Below are 25,136 nucleotides of genomic sequence, written 5' to 3'. Positions count from 1 at the left end.
GGTGTGTGGATGTGCATCCATGCTGGTTTGTGTCTATGTGTGTTCATGCATGCATGTGTGTTTTTGTGTATGCGTGTGTATTCATGTGTGTCTATGCATGTGTGTGTGCATCAATGTCTGTGTGTTTATGCATGCGTGTGTGTGTTTATGCATGCGTGTGTGTGTTTTTATGCATGCATGTGTGTGTTTGTGTATGCGTGTGTATTTATGTGAGTCTATGCATGTGTGTGTGCATCCATGTCTCTGTGTTTATGCATGCGTGTGTGTTTATGTATGTGTGTGCATCCATGTCTCTGTGTTTATGCATGTGTGTGTGTTTATGCATGCATGTGTGTGTTTGTGTATGTGTGTGTATTCATGTGTGTCTATGCATGTGTGTGTGCATCCATGTCTGTGTGTTTATGCATGCGTGTGTGTGTTAATGCATGCTTGTGTGTTTATGTATGTGTGTGCATCCATGTCTCTGTGTTTATGCATGCGTGTGTGTGTGTGTTTATGGATATATGTGTGTTCATGTATGCATGTGTATGTATGTGTGTCTATGCATGTGTGTGTGTGTGCACGTGTGTTTATGCATGCATGTATGTTTGTGTTTATGCATACGTGTGTATGTGTATGCATGCACGTGTATGTTTGTGGTTGTGTGTGTATGTGTGTGTTTGTGTGTGCTTGTGTGTGTGTGTTTATACCTGTGTGTGTCTGTGTGTTTATGTATGCGTGTATGTGAATACATGCATGCATGTGTGTGGGTGTGTATCCATGCAGGTGAGTTTATGCATGTGTGTGTTTGTGTATGCGTGTGTATGTATGTGTCTATGCATGTGTTTGCGCATGCATGTGTGTGTGTGTGTGCGCGTGTTTATGCATGTATGTGTGTGTGTGTTTATGCATGTATGTGTGTGTGTGTTTATGCATGCATGCATGCATGTGTGTGTATGCATGCACGTGCGTGTGTGTGTGTGTGTGTCTATGCCTGGATGTGTGTATGCATGTGTGTGTGTTTATGCATGCGTGTGTGTGTGTGTGTGTGTGTGTGTATGCATATGTGTGTGTTTATGCATGCATGTGTGTGTTTATGCATGCGTGTGTTTATGCATGCGTGTGTGTGTTTAAGCATGTGTGTGTGTGTGTTTATACCTGTGTGTGTCTGTGTGTTTATGTATGCGTGTGTATGCATGCATGCATGCCTGTGTGTGTGTGTGTGTGTGTGTGTGTGTGTGTGTGTGTGTGTATGTGTGTGTGTCTATGCGTGTGTGTTTATGCATGCGTGTGTTTATGTATACATGTGTATGTATGTGTCTATGCATGTGTGTGTGTGTGTATGTGTGCATGCACCTCGTGTGTGTGTGTGTGTGTGTGTCTTTGCCTGCGTGTGTATTAATGTGCGCGCGCGTGTGTGTGGTTATGCCTGCGCGTGTGCGTGTTTTTGCCCGCGTGTGTGTTTATGCATGCGTGTATATGTATACATGTGTGTGTGTGTGTGTGTTTGTGTGTGTGTGTGTCTACACAAAAGATTGCATGGCCTTTCATGTACTCTGTTGTTATCTAACAGCTGAATGGAGATCTGCAGCGCGCGCGTCTCTTTGAGCATCAAAACACTGCATCTTAATACACTCCGGCTCTCTCTCTTACACACACACACAGACACACACACACGCTCCATTTTCTGTTCAACAAGCTCCAGCTTCTGATAGCACACAAACAAAGCCGCGATCCCCCCGCTCTCGGCGCGTTATATAAGAAGAGAATGGAGGTCTTACACTGGTTTACTTCCAGTCGAGTGAGTCGCAGTGGTCGTGGAGCGTCATTTTATCCTTCATTCTCCGCTTCTCATCTCGACATCGCAGGAAAAGCACATGACTGATGCGGCGACGCGTCCTCAGCTTCAGCACCGCGCGCGCGCGCGTCACACCGGCGCGTTCACCGCGACGCGTCCATCCGACTGGCAGGCTCCGGACAGCAGCAGGTCTCTGGTGATGATGATGCTGCTGATGATGATGATGAAGATGATGATGATAGTCAGTAGATGCGTGTATCAGCTGAGCCACACACCCACCTCCGCCCCGCCCCTCTGCCGCACGCCAGCAACGCCCCCCAACACGCCGACGACACTGCGCGTGCGCGTAGTATATGTCATGAAGTCAGTCAGGCCGCGGCTGTACTACGCACATGCGCACTCTGACACCCATCACCCAGAAAGGGCCTATATAGCACATTTCAGACAACAATAGTGGCTAACTCAAAGTGCTTTACATAAACGAGAAGATTCCACAATAAAACAATTTCAATGAAACCAGGCCAGGGACTAAGCTGAAGGAAACTGAGAACTGAAATAGATTAAACACAAGAAAATCTTAATGGTTTCAAAATATATATTTAAGGAATAAAAACAACAATAAAATCGGATTTAAAATGTGTTAAAGCAGGTTTAAAAATTATTACGTGATTATTAAATATTATTATACTGCTTTTGTGTTATTGCCCTTGAATGTTCATCATTATACAAATTGCAAAATTAGGATATTGGGACAATACGGTGGCTCAGTGGTTAACACTGTATGCCTCATAGCAAGAAGGTCAGTGGTTCGAGCCTCAACTGGGCAGTTGGTGTTTCTGTGTGGAGTTTGCATGTTTTCCCCGTGTTGGTGTGGGTGTTCTCCAGGTTTTCCGGTTTCCCCCACACTCCAAACACATGCGCTATAGGGGAATTGATGAACTAAATTGGCCATAGTGTATGAGTGTGTGGGTGTTTCCCAGTGTTGGGTTGCAGCTGGAAGGGCATCCGCGGTGTAAAAGATATGCTGGAATAGTTGGCGGTTCATTCCGCTGTGATGACCTTTGATAAATAAGGGACTAAGCTGAAGGAAAATTAATGAATAATGTGATATTTTGTAGTATACAAACCTGTGTTGTTTCATACATCAGACCTTCAGATTTGGTCTTGTTTAGAATTATTACTTCTTGGGCCTAAATCCTGTACACAGCAGATCTCACAACCCGACCTACAATTAGAGGGATTAGCGTTAGCGCTACTATAAAAGATCTGGGTGTCATATTAGACAGCAATTTTTCAAAATCATATCTCCCATGTCACAAAAACTGCCTTCTTTCATCTGAGAAAAATATCGCTAAGTTAAGAAGTATGCTATCCATCTCAGATCAGATGCTAGTCCATGCTTATATGACCTCTAGGCTGGATTACTGTAATGCTTTATTTACTGGCTGCCCACCATCCTCTATTAATAAACTTCAGCTCGTACAAAATGCAGCAGCCAGAGTTCTGACCAGCTCTAGAAAATATGATCATATCACCACAATGTTATCCTCCTTACACTGGCTACCTGTTCAGTTTCATATTGACTTTAAAATATTACTCCTCACCTATAAAGCTTTAAATAATCTAGCTCCTGTTTATATAACCAACCTTCTGTCTCACTACAATCCAACTCGCTCTTTAAGATCTCATAACTCAGGGCTTCTGGTAGTACCTAGAATAGCAAAGTCTACTAAAGGAGGTCGAGCCTTCTCATTTATGGCTCCCAAACTCTGAAATAGCCTTTCTGATAATGTCCGAGGCTCAGACACACTCTCCCAATTCAAAACTAGATTAAAGGCCTATCTGTATAGTAAAGCATACACTCAGTGCATCACTTAGCAGTTTGACGCATGAATGTCCTCCACACAGGTTTCAGCATCTCGTTTATATGCACCATGAACAGTATCTACGCTAATTATTCTCTTTATCCTCTATTTTCACCTCGTAACCTCATTACGAGACCCTCCGACTGTAAGAAGTCTTTATTATAAACATGTTCTGCTTTAAAAATGTTATAAACGTATAAAATCACAGAGAGTTTGAGCAGATATTTTAATCCCAGTTTATTTCCAAATAAATGTTCTGTGGACATGTGGATACAAGTGAATACAGCTGTCAGTCAATTCGGTGGGCAGGGAATACCGCGCTCTTATGGCACGTCAAAATCACTGGGATTAGGTTTGGGTCCTATTTTAACATCAGTATATTTAAAATAAGAGACTTGTTGTATGGCGAAGCAGTGGCGCAGTAGGTAGTGCTGTCACCTCACAGCAAGAAGGTCGCTGGTTCGAGCCTCGGCTCAGTTGACGGCTCTGTGTGGAGTTTGCATGTTCTCCCTGCCTTTGCTTGGGTTTCCTCCGGGTGCTTCGGTTTCCCCCACAGTCCAAAGACATGCAGTACAAGTGAATTGTGTAGGCTAAATTGTCCGTAGTGTATGAGTGTGTGTGTGAATGTGTGTGTGGATGTTTCCCAGAGATGGGTTGCGGCTGGAAGGGCATCCGCTGCATAAAAACTTGCTGGATATGTTGGCGGTACATTCCGCTGTGGCGTCCCCGGATTAATAAAAGGACTAAGCCAACAAGAAAATGAATGAATGACTTGTTGTGTTTATATAACTCCAGTATGACCCTGGGAACACTATACATACAGACAGTTCTGTCCAAACTGCTTACAAAATAAGGAAATAATCCCTTAATTTTTGACTCATTGTTTCTGAAGACAACACAATATATTTACTTTTCTCGAAAAAGCTGATTAAGGAAAAAAATGTGCAGTGTAAAATACTGAAATCTACTTTTAAAAATATATTGATGAAGAAATCATTCAGATTAATCCTGCGTGGTGTTCATTATGGGTTTTTTAAACGAGTCTGATTCAATTAAACGATTCAAATGACTAGAGATGGGAAGTAACGAAGTACGAGTACTTTGTTTCTGTACTTAAGTAGATTTTTCTGGTATCACTCCACTGCTTATTTTTCTGACAACTTTTTACGTTTACGCCTTATATTTTACACAAATATTTGTACTTTCTACTTCTTACATTTTTAAAAACTTTCATTTTAATGTGTTTGTGAAGCGATCTTTATTATTACTTGTCACTGCAGAATTTGAATGCCTTTTTGATTTAATCAATTTATTTCTTGTCTTGCCTTTTTCACCTTCTGATCACATACCGTATGTAGGCTTGTTTATTAGCTTACCTTGGTAACAGCAAGAATGGGGAACGTGGATGAGACAGAGAATCAGCGATGTAAACATGACTAATGTCACGTTTATACCGGGTAATAGGCTAAGATGTGTTTTGGTCAACCAGATCACGGGTAAACAAGACACGTTCCTGTTCAAATCTGGCATTTAAATGGGGTTAAAGTCTTTTGTCCACTTCTGACCACTTCTGATGTTTCAACCTAATACCGCAAAAAACAAAACAAACAAACAAACAAAAAAAAACTTTAACAGGTAGTGAAACAAAAACAGGTAGCAGTAATGAATACTTTTTACTTAAGTGCATATTTCAGGTCGTACTATTTTACTTTTACTTGAATATAAAAGTGTGGTGAGTACTTCGACTTTCACCAGAGTCATTTTAAACGTGTGTGTACTTTTGCCATCTCTGCAAATGACTCGTTTATTGAATCACTTGTCGCTGCCTTCTGATGGAGCGATGCGACTAAAGCAACCCAAGCTCATTCTAGAAACGTAGCCCCGCGGACATTTCTGGAGACCGCGATTTACGTGGCCGGAGGTACGTATGGCCACGTTTCGTTTTTTTTGAGCTGCTCCTCTGCTCCTCCTCTTCGCGCTCTCCGGCCGACGGCTCGCCTCCGAGTGGAGGGCTTTCCCGATGCAACCAGTTTGTCTGCTTAGCTTACAGCATTACGTCGGCGGAGCGGAGTCCCTGGAGGAGGAGGAGGAGCCGGCCGCGGGGACGACAATTGGGATCGAGTCCGGGGAACAGCGGTTCCAGAAATCAGCTAAGATGAAAAACAGAATCTGAAAAATAAGGGCGAGAACGCGGCGGGATCCGAAAACGCGGTCGAAATCGAACACGAGGGCTTTTGCTTCTTTTTTTTTCCTGGACTGCTTTTGCAAACCATCACTTGGGTTTAGGGAAGGAGAAGGAGGAGGAAGAGGAGGGCGGCCGGGTCGGCTGATCCGGCGGCTTTTCGCGCGAGAACAGCGCGGACGCGAAGGGCGCACGCTCCCGGTTCCCCGAAAACAAAAACCGCTCGAATACGTATCTCACGGTCCGCAGAAACGTCCGCAGGGCTACGTTTCCACAATGAGCCCGGGTTGAACTAAAGCGCTGCTCACACTATGAGATTTCAGCCACAATTTTGTCATCTGAGACTAATTTGGGAAATCCAAATTGCTGACCCGATTGCTGACTAATTTCATTGGCTGACGTTGCTATGACGATCGCGTCAGCCCCAACTATAGACACGCCCTCTGTCAAGCGTTGAACGTTACAGTGTGACATGAGAGCCATGTTGGTGCAGTCTGACATGCTACAATCATTCAGGATTATAAAAATAACCACAATAACCACATTAGTCGTTTCTTCACTGTATAACTTGCACATTCTGATTAAAGAGCAACGAATGGATGATTTATTTTAGATTTCCTTCATTAGATTACATTAGATAACAGGTGTCTCTTTAAAAATGCACATGTCTAGCGTTATTATGAAGGCATTCGATTGCTTCCCTAACTGTTTATGCTCATTTAGGACGAAATTACTTGTGTTTAAAAAAACACCAAGATTGCCTTCTTTAGACATTGTTATACTATTAATTATGTGTATATGTCTGTTTAAACACGCACCCAACTCCCAGACCTTCGCTCCATTTCAAATCACAAGTCTGTTTATCACTAAGGAGCGCGTCAGCTGACAGTCACGCACTGCTATATGACTGTTTTGAGGATTGCATTTGAGGGGGAGACGGCACCTGTAATAAAAATGAAGGGAATCACACTGTTTTATGTTTATTTCAAAGTGTTTTCATCCCTAAACAAACCGAAAGCACAGAACAGACTCACATTTAAGAGCGAGGGGCGTCCCCTGGTGGTTCGGCGGTATGGGTTGCGTATAGGGAGGAACGGCTCTGTGATGTTTATTGCCACCCTTCAGAGAAAGACTGAAAATACGGGAGAAACACAGGAAAAACCTTTACGGGATAATAGCAGGATAGAACTGTAAAATACGGGAGAATGCCGGGACAAACGGGAGGGTTGACAGGTATGCTTTACAGAGAGCAAAACTGCTCATGTTTATTTATTTATTGAACTTTTTTTTTTTTTTTATTATTCTCAAGCGTTTTGGAGAATTTTTAAACCAAAAGTTTAACATTAAAATCTTAAGTGTACAACACTTATAAAATAAAACACAAATGGGTAAGTATAGCTTGAAATAAAATATATAATTATGATTTTTAGATACTGCTAATATAACAAATGTTTTTTGTAATCATAATAAACAAAAAAAGGTAATGATTCGCACTCAAATGCTTCGTACTGTTTTTATTTTTTTATTTTTCTTACATTTTACATTTTAATCATAATAATTATAATAAACACCCTTAACCTTATAGTCAGTATCGGTGTCCGTGAACACACACACAAACACACACACACATATATTCATTCACTCATTTTCTTGTCGGCTTAGTCCCTATATTAATCCAGGGTCGCCACAGCGGAATGAACCGCCAACTTATCCAGCAAGTTTTTACGCAGTGGATGCCCTTCCAGCCGCAACCCATCTCTGGGAAACATCCACACACACATTCACACACACACTCATACTCTACAGACAATTTAGCCTACACAATTTACCTGTACAGCATGTGTTTGGACTGTGGGGGAAACCGGAGCACCCGGAGGAAACCCACGCGAAGGCAGGGAGAACATGCAAACTCCACACAGAAACTGAGCAGAGGTTCGAACCAGCGACCTTCTTGCTGTGAGGCGACAGCGCTACCTACTGCGCCACTGCCTCGCCCACACACACACACACACACACACACACACACATATATATATAAAAAGTGAAAGTCAGAATTATTAGCTCCCACTGAATTATTAGCCCTCCTGTATAATTTTTTCCTCAATTTCTGTTTAACGGAGAGCAGATTTCTTCAGCACATTTCGAATCATAATAGTGTTAATAACTCATCTCTAATAACTGATTTATTTTCTCTTTGTCATGATGACAGTAAATAATATTAGACTAGATATTCTTCAAGACACTTCTATACAGCTTAAAGTGACATTTAAAGGCTTCACTAGGGTAATTAGGGTAACTAGGCAGGTTATTGTATAATGATGGTTTGTTCTGTAGACTATAGAAAAAAAAATATCGCTAAAAGAGGCTAATAATATTGACCTCAAAATGGTTCATAAATAATTAAAAACTGCTTTTATTGTGACCAAATAAAACAAATCAGACTTTCTCCAGAAGAAAAAATATTATCAGACATACTGTGAACATTTCCTTGCTTTGCGAAACATCATTTGGGATGTTTGGGGTTTACAGGTGTACATTATTAAAGTGTTTATTACATTTGTTTTTATAAAACATTTTTATGATTTACATATTTTTGTTCGTTTCACATCTATTAATCTTAGATTGTGTTTAGATCCTCTTAGATCCTGCTCGTTCTTTTCACTTTTCATTTCATGTGTTTGTTTAATCATTTACAGACACCTTTACTAGTTAATAAAGGGTCTAAAATGCATGAGTGTTTGTGTTTATGGAAATGTTTAGTTTTTCAGCTCATCTCTCCAGCGCTCGGCTCTCATCTCCATTCACAAATTTGCCAATGACATCATCACACAGCTGTTGCCATGGAAACCTTCAGCTCCATCAGAGAGAGCGCAGTCATATGACGAGGATTCGCTTGTCATGTGACAGAATTGGCCTGTAAGTCGATCCTTTTATTATTATTATTTATTTAATTAATTAATTCATTCATTTTCTTTTCAACTTAGTCCATTTATTAATCAGGGGTCGCCACAGCGAAATGAACCGCCCACTTATCCAGTATATGTTTTACACAGCGGATGCCCTTCCAGCTGCAACCCATCTCTGGGAAAAACCCACTCATTCACACTCAAACACTACGGACTAGGCTTGGGCGGCATCCAAATTTTGATAACGTCAAACCTCCTCCTCAAAGTTGGACATTTATGGGACTGTGTCACATGTTTCTGTGCTTTGTTTTTGTTCTCGGTGATCTTTAATACAGATGGGGTAGCTCATGTACGAAGACTTGCGTGGAAATCATACTAAAACATTGCGTACGCACAAAGCTGTAAATGTGCGTACGCAGAAAAAATTTTAGATGTATGAAACACTGCGTACGCCGAACCCCACGCATATTCTTTTGTACATCCGAAAGAACGTGAAACTGAGCGCAACATGCACAAGCACAAAACCCCTCCCTGCCTCCTCCCCCGTATGAATATGCTAATGACTATGCTAATGGCAAAACCCAACGAAAAAGCAATGGAAAAAGCAAGCAAAAAGAGAAACTTTGAACAGAATGTGAAATGGAGGTGCTGCTTTCGGAGGTAGACCGGAGAAAAGCGGTGTTATTTGCAAGTTTGTTCTTCGGAATTAACAACAAAAGAAAAAAATAGAGTGGGAGAGTTTAGCTGATGCGGTCAACACAGTTGGGTCTGAACATATCGCAGTGAGTGCATTAAAAAAAAGACATAGTGTGGTTTATATCTGTAAAATGTTACAAGACGCCTAGCAGTCTCAGTGGCGCGCTCGTAAGACGCTTGTGATCGTGAATTGATACGTTCGAGCATGAACGCAGCTCGAATCCAGCGTCTAATAAACTCTTTCTTGTTTTTTCCCCCGCTACATATCAGATTTTGCCAACTATTTATCACGAGAAAGACAAGTAGGAATCATCAATAAGTTCATATCAATAAGCATCATATTTTATTTGCACATTTATTGAATGGAAATGTTTCTGATTCACGCATGCAAATTCATCTTCAGATAGTGTCTTTATAGCAATGTGCGTGCGGTAGATCGCTCAGATTACATTGGGAAAACAGGCGACCGCTGCAAATTGTGCTTTAATGTTTGGCTGGTCAACTGTATGGTATGGAAACCTTATATACCTGCTGAACCCGTCTCATACAGCTGCCATTGCAAGGCTCAGACACTTTGTAGAGAGCAATTTAACACAACTGCCTCTAGGAGTCGCCAATGGAAATAAAACAGACACGCACAAAAAATGTGCGTACGCCTGCCAGAAAGCTGCCGTGAAGCTGCGCACATTCCCACGTTCAGTTCATCATTAGTAAATCCAAACGTGAGCGATTCTGAGCGTGAAACCTGGCGTACGCAAAGTTTTTGTGCGTACGCAGCGTTGATACATGAGGCCCCTGAATTTTTTTCTGCGTACGCACATTTACAGCTTTGTGCGTACGCAATGTTTTAGTAAGATTTCCACGCAAGTCTTTGTACATGAGGCCCCAGGTCACTTGGTGCGCGACTCACCATCTTACCTCACCTCTCTCTCTCTCTCCTCCATACTCTCCCGTGATGACAATCCCGCATACACATTTTTAGGCGTTAAATAATTAATATTTAATACTTGTCTCCTATATTAGTGCATTGTTTTTATGATGATATAACGGGGTTGAAACTGAAATCGTTGCTTTTTTTAGATCCCGCGGTGTACCATATTACCGCCCAAGCCTACCACGGACAATTTAGCCTACCCAATTCACCTGTACCGCATGGGTTTGGACTGTGGGGGAAACCGGAGCACCCGGAGGAAACCCATGTGAACGCAGGGAGAACATGCAAACTCCACACAGAAACGCCAACTGACCCCGCCGAGGCTCAAACCAGCCACCTTCTTGCTGCGAGGTGACAGCACTACCTACTGCGCCATCATGCTGCCATTTATTTGTCTTGAATACTTTTATTTTATATGCGATTAATCAAGAAATAATCTTTGACCAGCACTAAAAATAAACATGGTGGCTCAGTGGTTAGCACTGTTACCTCACAGCAAGAAGGTTGCTGGTTCAAGACCCAGCTGGGTCAGTTGGTGTTTCTGTGTGGAGTTTGCATGTTCTCCCCATGTTGGTGTGGGTTTCCTCCGGGTGCTCCGACACATCCAAACACATGCGGTACAGGTCAGTGGGTGGGTGTTTCCCAGTGCTGGGTTGAAGAGCATCCGCTGTGTAATAACATATGCTGGAGTAGTTGGCGGTTCATTCCACTGTCGCGACCCCTGATAAATAAAGGGACTAAGCCGAAAAGAAAATGAATGAATAAATGAAAAACAAAAAGTAACAAAAAACTACTAAGAATTAAATGAATATACAATTTTAGTAATTTTGTTTATTGTTTGTCATTATGTGTTTAAAAATGTCTGTATTTTTGGGTTTTATATATATATATATATCTCAAGTAACAAAAATGATTTTAGTTTTATGGTTTTGGTCAAATTTATTAATTCAGCAGTGTCTATAAATCCTGAAAGTTGTTCTGAGAATGTTTTTCAATGTTAGTGTGTTTGTGTGTGCAGGTGTGTTCTATCTGATGGCCACTAGAGGTCCTCAAATGCTTTCATAATAATATTGACAACACCAGCAATGCAGCGACACTCATTTATTTCTCATATAAAATAGCACCAGTCTATATTTTACATTTCATTTCGAGTTAAATTTGATTTCATTTTACAACATTTTTTTATTTTTAAACATACTTGTTTAATATTTCCATGTGCATCAAATAAACAACACTCAAACGTGGCATTTTTATAACAACATAAACAAAGATTTAAAAAATTTTGGTTTATTAAATATTTTAATTTTACATATTTGCTCATTATTTTTATAACATGTTTTATTTTCTTTTTAAAATGTTTTATTTATCTTTTAATTCATATTTTCTGCCTTTCTAAATAATTTGTGGTTTAAAAAAGTACAAAAAATGTAAAAACAAAAAACAACAACAATAATAATAATATAATGACAATACATAAATGAATAAGATCACACTTGAAAATGAACTCAAAACACTTAAGACAAATATACATAATATAAAATCATGTCCATCAATTCAACAAGAGTCAAATTTAACATTGCTGTAAATACGTGCTTTGCAATTTTTTACATTTACAGGTTACTGAATGTCTCAAAATTACACATTTATTAATATATTTTTGGAATGAATTTGAGTTTTTATGAGTTTTTCATGTCATTTTTCTTTCTAAATAATAAATATAGAAAAAACATCAAATCTGCATAAAAATACAACAATAATAATACATAAATCAACTAAAAATTACGCTTAAGAAGGAAAAAACAAAATAATTTCCACCTCTTTAAATCATATTTGGCATTGATATAAAAACAATATTGCAATTTTTACAATTAAAAGTTAAACTACAATATTAAAATTTTTCATGTGTTATTTTTATAGCATGTTTTAGTATTATTCTTTTATTATTTTTTAAATGAGTATTTACTTTTTTATTTATTTTTCTGCTTTTCAATCTTTAAAATATCGTCCATCAGTTCCACAAATTGAACATTAAACACATCTTTTGCATGTTTGTTAATTTAAAGTGAAGTGTTTTAAATTTATTTAATTGATTTGTTTTATTTATTAATATATTTTTGTAATTTATTTGAGTTTTTAATGAGTATTTCATTTGTCTTATTTTCTTTCTAAAAATAAATATAAAAAACATAAAAACTGCATAAAAAATCTAACAATAATTATACATAAATCAACTAAAAAGAAATACACTTAAAATAATATCCACCACTTAAACAAAAGTCATATTTGGTATTTATATAAAAACATAATTGACATTTTTACATTTAAAGTTAAACTACAAACTACAATGTTTTTATAGAATGTTTAAGTATTATTATTTTATTATTTTTAAAATGAGTATTTACTTTTTAATTTATTTTTCTGCTTTAACAGTTTTAAAATATCGTCCATCAGTTCCACAAATTGAACATTAAACACATCTTTTGCATGTTTGTTAATTTAAAGTGAACTGTTTTAAATTAATTTAATTGATTTGATTTATTTATTAATATATTTTAGAAATTTATTTGAGTTTTTAATGCGTATTTCATTGTCATCTTAGTTCTTTTTAGTTTCATTCATTTTTCCTACTAAATAATTAATATAAAAATCAACCATACAAAAAACAGATAAAAATATGATAATAATAATACATAAATTGAAGAAAGAAAAACTAAAATAAAATATTCTTTAACAAAAGTCATATTTGACATTTTTATAAAAACAAAAGTGGCATTTTTACATTTAAATTTTACTAAACTAAACTAAATTTTTATTATTTTTGTAGCATGTTTTATTATTGTTTTTTAAAATTTTTTCAATCTAGGATTTACTTTTCTATTTGTGTTTCTCCTTTAGCAATCTAGCACCAAACATGTATTCTATTATAAGATCAGCACCTAAAATGAGTATAAAAATAAAATGTGCATCATTGTTATATACAGTTAAAGTCAAAATTATTCATCCTCCTGTCAAAAATTTGGTAATCTTTTTAAAATATTTCCTAAATGATGTTTAACAGAGCAAAGATATTTGCACAGTAATTCCTATAATATTTATTTATTCAGGAGAAAGTCCTATGTCTTTTAGTTTGGCTAGTTTTTAATAAAAAAAAAATTTATATGCAAAATTATTAGCCCCCTTCAGCAATATTAGAGTTGGATTGTCTCCAGAACAAACCACTGTTATACAATGACTTGCCTAATTACACTAACTTTACCCTGATTACCCTAGTGAAGCCTTTAAATGTCTCTTTAAGCTGAATACTAGTGTCTTGAAGAATATCTCTAATAATATACTCTGTCATCATGGCAAAGAGAAAATAAATCAGTTATTAGAGATGAGTTATTAAACTATTATGATTAGAAATGTCAGAATTATTCACCCTCTTGTTAAATTTAGTATTTAATATTTAAGCAAGTCATTGTATAACAGTGGTTTATTCTGGAGACAATCCAAAACTAATATTGCTGAAGGGGGCTAATAATATTGACCTTAAAATGACTTTTAAACAATTAAGAACTGCTTTTATTCTAGCCGAAATAAAACAAACAAGACTTTCACCAGAAGAACAAATATTAGAGGAAACACTGTGAACAACTCCTGAATCTGTTCAACATCATTTGGGAAATATTTGAAGAAGAAATTCACAGAATAACTAATAATTGTGTCTTGAGCTGTATGTCTGCACAGGCCGGAGCGGCAGGTTCTAGAGCTCATAGTAGTCCAGATGAGCACCTGACGGATATTGGTCGTCCAGCAGGATCTTCATGAGTTTTGCTCCGGATTCTTCGCAGGACAGAAGCTGACCGTCAGAAAACATGGAGGAGAAAGAGCGCCGCAGCTCTACATTACCTGAAAAACAGCGTGCCTGCAGCTGCATGTCAGTGTCCAGAGGCCCTGCACACACAGTTCATTTATTTATTCATTACATGCATGCTTTACTTTAATATTGCATGTTCATTAATTAAGCAATAACATTTTTACTTTTACGTCAGCTCATCTTTGTCATTGTATTATTCTTTGTTTGGTATTACATCATTCGATATTTTAATAATCCCAGCTCATTAATTTATCATGAACATGTTTTATTGTATTTTTAAACCAGTATTTTTCTCATTTTTAATATTACATGGAATCTATATTTTAACGTTGCATGCTCAATTAATTAATAATATGTTTAATTGTATTTTTAAATGTCTATTTCTTTGTCATTTTTAACATTACACCATTCTATATTTTAATATTGCACGCTCATTAAATAATAACATGTTTAATTATATTTTTACATCATCATTTCCTCGTCATTTTATTATTCTTTGTTTAACATTACATCACTCTATATTTTAATAATCCATGCTCATTAATTCATTAATAACACGCTTTATTCTATTTTTAAACAAGTATTTCTTTTTAGGTTTTAATATTACTTGGATTTTATATTTTAATATTGCAATTAATTAATATGTTTCATTGTTTTAATCATTTTAATTGACTCTTTCTATATAATTTCACTTTTTAAATTTTTTAATATTACATGTATTTTTTGTTTTTAAATTTCATGCTCTAATTAATTAAAAACATGTTTAATTATATTTTTAAACAAGTATTTCTTTCTATTTTTTAATATTACATTTTAATATTGCATGATCAAAAATTAATAATATGTTTAATTGTTTTTTTAAATTTCTATCTTATTTTCTATATTACATCTTTATTTTAATATTGCAAACTCATTAAGTAATAGCATGTTTTATTTTACTGTTCAGTCAGCTTATCTTTGTTATTTTATTAGTCTATGTTTAATATCACCTCATTCTGTTTTAATAATACGTGCTCATTAATTCGGCAATAACATTTAATTAATTTCCAGGAATCTATATTTTAATATTGCATGCTCAATTAAGAAATAACATGTTTTATTTTACCTTTAAATGACTATTTTTTTTTCTTAATTTAATTTTTTATTATTACATGCATTCTATGTTATAATAATCCATGCTCATTAATTCATTAATAACACGTTTTATTCTATTTTTAAACAAGCATTTCTTTCTAAGTTTTAATATTACATGGAATCTATATTTTAACGTTGCATGCTAATTACTTAATATGTTTAATTGTATTTTTAAATGTCTATTTCTTTGTCATTTTTAACACTATACATCATTCTTTATTTCCATATTGCACGCTCATTCAGTAATAACCTGTTTTATTTTATTTTTAAATGACCATTTCTGCATAATTTCACTTTTCAATTTTTTTTATGTTACATGCATTCTTTGCTTTAATAATTCATGCTCATTAATACATTAATAATTATTCTATTTTTAAACAAATATTTATCTCTAATTTTTAACATTTCATGCTCATTAATTAATTAATATGTTTAATTGTATTTTTAAATGTCTATTTCTTTGAATTTTTTAACATTACATAATTCTTTAATATTGTCTGCTTGTTTTTCTTCAAAGTCAGCTCATCTTTGTCATTTTATTCTTTGTTTAATATTACATCATTTTAATATTGTGTGCTCATTAATTCTTTAATAACACACTTATTCTACTTTACAAACAAGTCTTTCTTTCTATATATTACTATTGCATGCTCAATTAATTAATTGTTTAATTGTATTTTTAAATGTCTTAAATTTCTTTGTAATTTTTAATATTAGATAATTCTATAATTTAATATTGCACCCTTATTAAGTAATAACATGTTTTATTTTACTTTTAAATTATTATTTTTTCATAATTTCACTTTTCAATTTTTTTATCACATGCACTCTGTTTTTATAATCCATGCTCATTAATTCATTGATAACATGCTTTTTTTCTATTTTTAAATAGTATTTCTTTCAAATTTTTAATATTACATGGAATCTATATTTTAACGTTGCATGCTTAATTAGTTAATAATATGTTTCATTTTACTTTAAAGGCAGCTAATCTTTGGATTTTTAAAAATTCTTTGTTTAAGATTATATCATTCTATATTTTAATAATCCATGCTTATTAATTCAATAATAACATGCTTTATTCTATTTTTGAATAGAATTAAGTATTATTAAGTTTTATTAAGTATTTCTACTATTAAGTATTTCTTTATAATTTTTAACGTTGCATGCTCAATTAATTAAAAATATGAGCATGTATTTGAAATGTCTATTTCTTTGTCATTTTTAACATTACACCATTCTATGTTTTATTTTACTTTTAAATGACTATTTCTTCATAATTTCACTTTTAAAATTTGTAATATTACATGCATATCTATGTTTTAATAATCAATACACATTAATTCATCAATGACGTGCTTTATTTTTTTTAAAACAAGTATTTCTATCAAATTTTTAATATTACATGGAATCTATATTTTAACATTGCATGCTCAATTAATTAATAATATGTTTAATTGTATTTTTAAATGTCTATTTCTTTGTCATTTTTAACATTAAATCATTCAATATTTTAATATTACATGCTCAATTAATTAATCTTATGTTTTATTTTACTTTAAAGTCAGCTCATCTTTGGCATTTGATTATTCTTTATTTAATATTATATCATTCTATATTTTAATAATCCATGCTTATTAATTCAATATTAACATGCTTTATTCTATTTTTGAACAAGTATTTCTTTCTAATTTTTAACGTTGCATGCTCAATTAATTAAAAATACGTTTAATTGTATTTTTAAATGTCTATTTCTTTGTCATTTTTAACATTACACCATTTTATATTCTAATATTGCACGCTCACTAAGAAATAACATGTTTTATTGTACTTTTAAATTACTATTTCTTTATAATTTCACTTTTTAAATTTTTAATATGACATGTTTTATGTTCTTAAAGCATGTAATATAATATAATATGTTATATTATATATTGTAATATATGTTTACATGTTTTATAAACTCTTGCTCATTAATTAATAATATGTTTAGTTGTATTTTTAAATGACTTTCTATGTAATTTTTCTTTTCTATATTTTATTATTGCATGCTCAATAAATATTTAATAACCCATTTTATTATATTATATTATTATTATTAATTGTGTGTATGTGTGTGTGTGTGTGTGTCTCACCAGGGGCGTAGCTGAGCACTCTGAGGTCGGGCTCCTCCTCCGCCAGCACCCTGAACATCATGTCTCGGGCCGCTTTCCCCGTGCAGTACAGCACCCATGAGGGGAAGGGCTTGAGGGCGCACAGAGAGCTGATGTTGACCACCGTCCTGCGCAGGCCGACCGCTGGAGGAAACGCCTGCAGGATCCCCGCCGTCAGACTCAACACACCGCTCACATTCAGAGCCAGATACCGGGACACTTCACACGGGTCAGTGAAGCTCACAGCACAGCGGGACACGTCACCCAGAGATGCTACACACACACATATATGCATACATTTAAATACACACACACGCACACACTTTAGATAGGTCAGTGAACAAACAACACACTCAAGAGACGCTGAACACACACACACACACACACACACATTCATATACCTTAAGCAAAGTCTCTGATTATCAAGGGTCACCACAGCGGAATGAACCACCAACTATTCCAGCCTACGTTTTACACTGTGGATGCCCTTCCAGATGCAACCCAGTACTGGGAAACACCCAGACACACTCATTCACTCACATACACTACAGCCAATTTAGTTCATCGATTCTCCTATAGTGCATGTGAGGGAAACCGGAGCACCCGGAGGAAACCCACGCCAACACGGGGAAAACATGCAAACTCCACACAGAAATGCCAAATGACCTAGCTGAGACTCGAACCAGCGACCTTCTTGCTGTGAGGTGACAGTGTTAACCACTGAGCCACCCTGACAAGATTGTTTCTTCACAGTACAAGCAATGTATAGATGAATACACGCATATATAAATGCAAACACACACACACACACACACACACATTGCGCACACATATTCAAGTATAATGTTGACCTGCGTTGTTGATGATCAGCAGATGCTCTATATCAGTGCTCAGAGTGTTTCTGGTCTCCTGTATGGTCTTCTGCACGCCGTCGGGCTCCTGCAGATCGGCCTGCACACAGCGCACGTCCAGCTGCAGATCAGTGTGTGCCGCGTGCAGACTCACGATGTCCTGCTTCAGCTGGTTGAGCTGGTCTGCGGTTCGGGACACCAGCAGCAGGACGGAGCGCGGCTTCAGTAAACAGCTGATCTGCAGAGCCAGCGTCCGGCCGTAGCCTTTCGACGCTCCGGTGACCACACACACCGCACGGCCCAGATCCCTACGCTCGCTGCACAACACGCTGTCCATAGCTCACACGCTCTCGGATGATGATTGAGGTCTGATGATGAGAGAGGAGCTTTATATGCTGAGGAACTGATGGATTAGACACACACACACACAACAGAGCTTTGATGGAGCCATGCATGAGGGTGTGTGTGAAACTTGTGTTCTGTTGATGTGTTCTGCGATAACAAAACCCTTGACCTCATTGGAAAACTAGCTATATATATATATATATATATATATATCGAATTAATCACCAGCCACTTTATTAGTTAGTACCAAGTTGGACTCCCTTTTGCCTTCAGAGCTGCTTTAATCCTCATGTTGTAGATTCAACAAGCTTCTGTAAATATTCCTCAGAGATTTTGCTCCATATTGTCATGATAGCATCACACAGTTTCTGCAGATTTGTCGGCTGAACATCCACGATGCCAATCTCCCGTTCCACCACATCCCAAAGCTGCTCTATTGGATTGAGCTCTGGTGACTGTGGAGGCCATTTGAGTACAGTGAACTCATTGTCATGTTCACCAGTCTGAGATGATTGAGCTTTATGGTGTGTTATCCTGCTGGAAGTAGCCATCAGAAGATGGAGACACTGTGCTCATAAAGGGATGGACATGGTCAGCAGCAATACTCAGGTAGGCTGTGGCGTTGATGCTCAATTGGTACTAATGGACCCAAGAAAATCTCCCCAACACCATCACACCACCACCACCAGCCTGAACCGCTGATACAAGGCAGGATGGATGCATGGTTTGATGTTGTTTCTGAGGAATATTTCCAGTACCTTGTTAAATCTATGCAATGAATAAGGCAGGTCTGAAGTCAAAAGAACTAGAACTAGTAAGGTGTACCTAATAAAGTGGCCGGTGACTAGATGACCAATATAACACAAGTAGCAGTGCGATATGGCTGTATATCAGCACTGGTGGGAGGCCGAGTGCCTTAGCGTTCCACCAGTGCTGATATACAGCCATATCGCACTTCTTCTAGTGTGATATTGCCTTTATACAACAGTTTGACGGCACAATCGTGTATGTAAAAAAGCAAATCAAACACAGTCTCAAAAACCCCTTTTGTATGAGGAACTACTTTCTTCCACCATTCATTCACATCTGCAGCTGACTTTAGAACAGCAGAAACCGTTATTATTTTACCAACGTCACTTTAGAGCTAGTGTTTGAATGATTCTCTAGCGTAATGTCTAAAGTGATGACAAAACAGCTGATATTGCTCTCATTTATAAGATTATAAGGCTGAACGTAACATGAAATGCCATCCATCTACAGAGATATCTTCGTACAGTGTTACAGTCTACAGCAGGGGTGTCAAACTCAATTCCTGGAGGGCCGAAGCCCTGCACAGTTTAGTTCCAACCCTGCTCCAACACACTTACCTGTAGGTTTCAAACAAGCCTGAAGGACTCAATTAGTTTGATCAGGTGTGTTTAATTAGGGTTGGAACTAAACTGTGCAGAGCTGCGGCCCTTTTGGAACTGAGTTTGACACCTGTGGTCTACAGTATTTCTCTGTTGCAATCAGGATATCACAATAATTAATAAATAATTAAAAAAGCAATGCAATCACTACCAGACTGCTGTTGTGTTTGCGATAAAGAAAAACGCGTTTATTCTTTCTTTCTGCAAACACAACACACATTCCTGATATGTGAGGAAATCTGTAAAAATACAGCACTACAACATACAAAAAAAGAGCGCATACCTGCCAACATGTCTCTGAAAATCCGGCAGACCGGGGGGGAGGGGGTGTTCGGGGGTGAGGTCTCTGAATAACACTGTTGAGAACCGGGATAGGAAAGTAACTGCATTAAAATAGGCACTGTCTTTAAAAATAAACTGCATAAATGCAATGTAAACAACTACATTCTCCTCTAAAAAAAGCCTTAAAAGTACATTATGTTGTCCAACAGCTGCAATATTTGTCAAACTGTAAAGTGTCCTCTGCTTGTCACTGTATGTGGGCGGAGTAATACAGAAGAGTGAAGAGGATTTACAAATGCTGTTATTGCAGACAGAACTGTTGTATATATATATATATATATATATATATATATATATATATATATATATATATATATATATATATATATATATATATATATATATATATATATTAGGGGTGTAACAGTTCACAAAAATCACGGTTCGGTATGATACGATACAGTGATGTCTCGATTGGGTGCGTTTTCGATACAGCAAAAAAAGAAAAAAGCCAGAGGATTTCTCTGATTAAATTTTTTTATGTATTAAAACTAGCATCATAAAAGTTTGATCTTGTTTTTTTTTTCTTTTACTTTAAACAGTGATAGAGCTATACTTCTGGGGTTTCTGCTTAGCAGCAAATAAAACAAATCCTTCTTTATACTCAAAACCAAAAAGCTTCCTATAAAAATAAATGTAATATTGTTGCAGTTAAACAAATAAAAGAAAAGAACAATTCAGTTTTTATTTGGAGCTCAGTTTCAATCAGTTTTTAAGCATTTTTTTTAGAAAGATGAGTGTCCACCTTTTCCTCAGACAGCAAAGATCTGCTTGATTTGACTGTCAGCTGCCATTTCTGTGGATCTGAAAGCAGGAATTTTCTGATTGAAATGGGCTTATGAAGGAATAATGTAACGGGGCTCTATTACGTTTAACATTTTCTTATAACCCGACATATTCACTACCGATTAAGATCTCTCAGATGTTTTTTTCCACCACTCTCTTGGTAGCGCTGATGGTGACGCGCGATTTCCAGAAGATTATCATTCATTTACGGGCATCCAGGAGAAGCTCGCAAGATAGCTAATGAGCGCATGCTTTAATAAAGTGATATTCTATAGTTCAAAAGCGATGGTCTACTGTTTAACATGACAACGGGGAAGGCAGCATGTTGACTGCCACGTCATCTGGGATGGCATGTTGAGCGTTGTTGCACTGAAAACATAATATTTTGTACTTATTTTCTTTTATCTTTTTAGATATTAGTCTGAATTTAATCGTTCAATGCGTAATGCATACCGAACCAAAAGTCTCACACCGAATGGTTTATACGAATACGCGTATCGTTACACCCTTATACACACACACACACACACACACACACACACACACATATATATATATATATATATATATATATATATATATATATATATATATATATATATATATATATATATACATATATATTGTAGCGAGGCAGAGGGAAAACACAAACACCGTAGGTAATGTTACAAACAATGCCCCGGAGGGTGCCTTTATTTACAAGTGATATTGGGGTGAATGAGTGCTCTTCTTAAGGGTGCGTGCTCAAGTGCTCCGGGGAGATGGTGAAGGCTGGTGAGAAGTAGAGTGTTGGATCGGTCACGAGCTGGATTCGGCTGTGGGAGAGACAGAGAGAGACAAGCGTTAGCGCAGGGAGTCATGTCAAATGAAGCTCAACTTCCTCCTGTGTGGGGCTGGCTTATATCTCTCCCCGGCTGATGAGGTCCAGCTGTGAGCGATCCGGGGTTGATGAGAAATCCAGCTGGTGTGGATTTGTGCCCAGGGCGACGTGGTACTACACGACTCGCTACATTCCCCCCCTTAGCGTCGTCCTGGTCCTGGGTATCCTGCGAAGGAAGAGCAGTGTATTGAGAGGGGGGGTAGAATGTTTCGACAGACCTGCCCATCCTGACCAGAGCCGTGAGAGTCCGTCTGCGTTTCCGTGGGAGGCCCCGGCTCGATGTTGGACGTCGAAGTTGAAATCCTGGAGCGACAGGAACCATCTGGTGACCCGAGCGTTGCTGTTCTTCGCTGTAGCCATCCATTGTAGCGGGGCGTGGTCGGTCACCAGAGTGAATTTCCTGCCAAGGAGATAGTACCTTAGCTCCAGGATTGCCCACTTGATCGCCAGGGCCTCCTTCTCCACCGTTGCGTAGCGGGTCTCTGCGGGGGTCAGCTTCCGACTCACGTACATGATGGGATGTTCTTCATCGCCGTGGACCTGGGAGAGGACCGCGCCCAGGCCCGAGTCGGAAGCATCCGTCTGTAGAATGAAGGGGCAGCCGAAGTCAGGTGCGTGCAGTACCGGTGAGGACGTGAGGGCCGTCTTAAGGGCTCGGAATGCATCGTCGGCTTCCTTGGTCCATCTTATCCTCTCCGGCTGCCCCTTTCTGGTCAGGTCTGTCAGAGGGCTGGCTATGGATGAGAAGTTAGGTATAAAACATCTATAGTAGCCCGCTAACCCCAGAAATGCACGTACCTGGGTCTTTGTGGTGGGTTGTGGAGTTTCTTGTAGTGCCTTGACCTTGTTTTGTTGTGGCTGTATGAGACCTCGTCCAATGTGGAAGCCGAGGTATCTGGCTTCGGCTAGACCCAGGTGGCATTTCTTGGGATTAGCTGTGAGCCCAGCCCGTCGAAGATCTAAGAGCACCCTCCGTAACCGGGATAGGTGTTCTTCCCATGACTCTGAGTGGACGATGAGGTCGTCCAGGTAGGCTGCTGCATATGGCTGGTGGGGCCTCAGCAGGATGTCCATCATTCTTTGGAATGTGGCTGGGGCCCCGTGGAGCCCGAAGGGAAGAACCCGGTATTGCCAGTGCCCACCGGGTGTGGAGAAGGCGGTTTTCTCCTTGGCGTCTTCACTGAGTGGTAACTGCCAGTAGCCTTTGGTGAGGTCGATGGTGGAGATAAATCGGGCTCCACCCAGCCTATCCAGCAGCTCGTCCACCCGAGGCATGGGGTATCCGTCGAACTTGGAGATCTCGTTGAGTTTCCTGAAGTCGTTACAGAAACGGAGGGTGCCATCGTGTTTGGGGACCATCACTATTGGGCTGGACCACGGGCTACGGGATGGTTCGATGATGCCTAACCTTCTCATCTTCTGGATCTCCTCGTCGATAGCCAGCCTGCGAGCCTCTGGAACTCGATAGGGCCTTTGCCGGACGATGGTGCCAGGAGGAGTGATAATGTTGTGTTGGATGATGGAGGTTCGGCCCGGTTTCTCAGAGAACACATCCTTGAACTGACCAACCAAGGCTTGCAGCTCCGCCTTCTGGTTTGGTGAGAGTTGCTCACCAATGTGGACAACGGGAAGAGTTTCTTCAGCGAAGGCAACGAGATGACCTGGAGCTGCAACCCACTTCTTCATAAGATTTATGTGGTAGAGTTGTTCTTCCCGTCTTCGTCCCGGCTGACGGACTCGATAATTTACCGGCCCTACCCTTTCTACCACCGTGTATGGTCCCTTCCAGGATGCGAGGAACTTCGACGTTGTGGTAGGTATGAGTATCATCACCTTGTCCCCTGGGTGGAACTCTCTGGGTTGGGCGGGCCGGTTATACAATCTCTGCTGGGCGCGCTGGGCTTCGGTCAGGTGTTGTTTGACGATGGGCATGATTTTGTCGATGCGTTCTCTCATGTCCCGTACGTGTTCAATCACCGACCGCTGGGGGGCTGGTTCCTGTTCCCAGGCTTGACGAGCCACATCCAATAGGCCTCGGGGTTGGCGGCCAAACAGCAGTTCGAAGGGGGTAAATCCTGTGGAGGCCTGGGGGACTTCCCTGATACCAAATAACACGTACGGGATCATGAGGTCCCAGTCGCGCCCGTCCTCTGCCACCACCCGTCGGAGCATCTGTTTCAGAGTTTTGTTGAATCGCTCGACAAGGCCGTCAGTCTGTGGATGGTACACTGAGGTTTTTAGTTGTTTTACCTTGAGGAGGTGACAGAGGTCTGCCATCAACCGGGACATGAAGGGGGTGCCCTGGTCGGTCAGTATCTCTGTTGGGATTCCCACTCGACTGCATAGCAGAAACAGCTCCTTCGCGATGGCCGATGACGTGGCTTTCCTCAAGGGAATCGCTTCAGGGTATCTGGTGGCATAATCGAGGATAACAAGGATGTGCTCATGTCCCCGGGCCGACTTCGGCAAAGGCCCTACCAAGTCCATACCAATTCGGGTGAAGGGCACGTCGATGATCGGTAGTGGTATTAGAGGGCTGGGGGGTGGTCGTTGGGGAGACGTTCTCTGGCAGATGTCACATGCCTGGCAATACCTTTTTACTTCCCCGTCTAGCCCCGGCCAATGGAAACGATCGCGGATCCTTTTCACCGTGTTGGCCGCTCCCAGATGTCCAGCCATCGGGTGGGTATGTGCCAGTTCCAAGACCGTCTCCCTCTTGGTCCTCGGAACGACCAGTAGTGTCTTCTTTTCCCCCCGCCTCTCTGCGACACAGTACAGCAGACCATTTTCCACAATGAAATGTGGGAGGGGGTGAGGGCTGGGAAGTCGCTCATTTCCGTCGATGACCCGTACTTGTGGCCAACAGTGTTTGAGCGTTTCATCTTCCCTCTGTGCTCTGCCAAAGTCACCTCCTGCGGTTATCTGTTGAAACAGATCAAAGTATAGATTAGCAGATATAGATGACTCACCCCCTCTGTCGCTCTCGGTGGTCATCAGCGCTGGTTTGCGGTCCCGAT

At 38.8% G+C, this 25,136-nt stretch overlaps 2 protein-coding genes across 2 annotated transcripts in view; both read right to left on the bottom strand.

Annotated features, from left to right (window-relative positions):
- Positions 1–1,961, bottom strand: part of lzts3b (leucine zipper, putative tumor suppressor family member 3b) — a 29,323-nt gene extending 27,362 nt beyond the window's left edge. Inside the window, exon 1 of the mRNA XM_009303698.5 lies at positions 1,761–1,961. The gene's annotated coding sequence lies outside the window, so the exon portion shown is untranslated. The remainder of the gene's footprint in view (positions 1–1,760) is intronic.
- An 11,902-nt stretch (positions 1,962–13,863) lies between these two features.
- sprb (sepiapterin reductase b) lies at positions 13,864–18,719 on the bottom strand. The gene is given in 3 exon segments (NM_001128790.1): positions 13,864–14,296; positions 17,489–17,779; positions 18,358–18,719. Coding segments are annotated over 3 exon segments (819 nt in total). The 5' UTR covers positions 18,695–18,719; the 3' UTR covers positions 13,864–14,105.
- Positions 18,720–25,136: the final 6,417 nt, after the last annotated feature.

The sequence above is a fragment of the Danio rerio genome, chromosome 8 (assembly GCF_049306965.1).
Source record: "Danio rerio strain Tuebingen ecotype United States chromosome 8, GRCz12tu, whole genome shotgun sequence".
In the NCBI taxonomy this organism is placed as follows: domain Eukaryota; kingdom Metazoa; phylum Chordata; class Actinopteri; order Cypriniformes; family Danionidae; genus Danio; species Danio rerio.
This window is presented reverse-complemented; position numbering and strand designations above follow the sequence as displayed.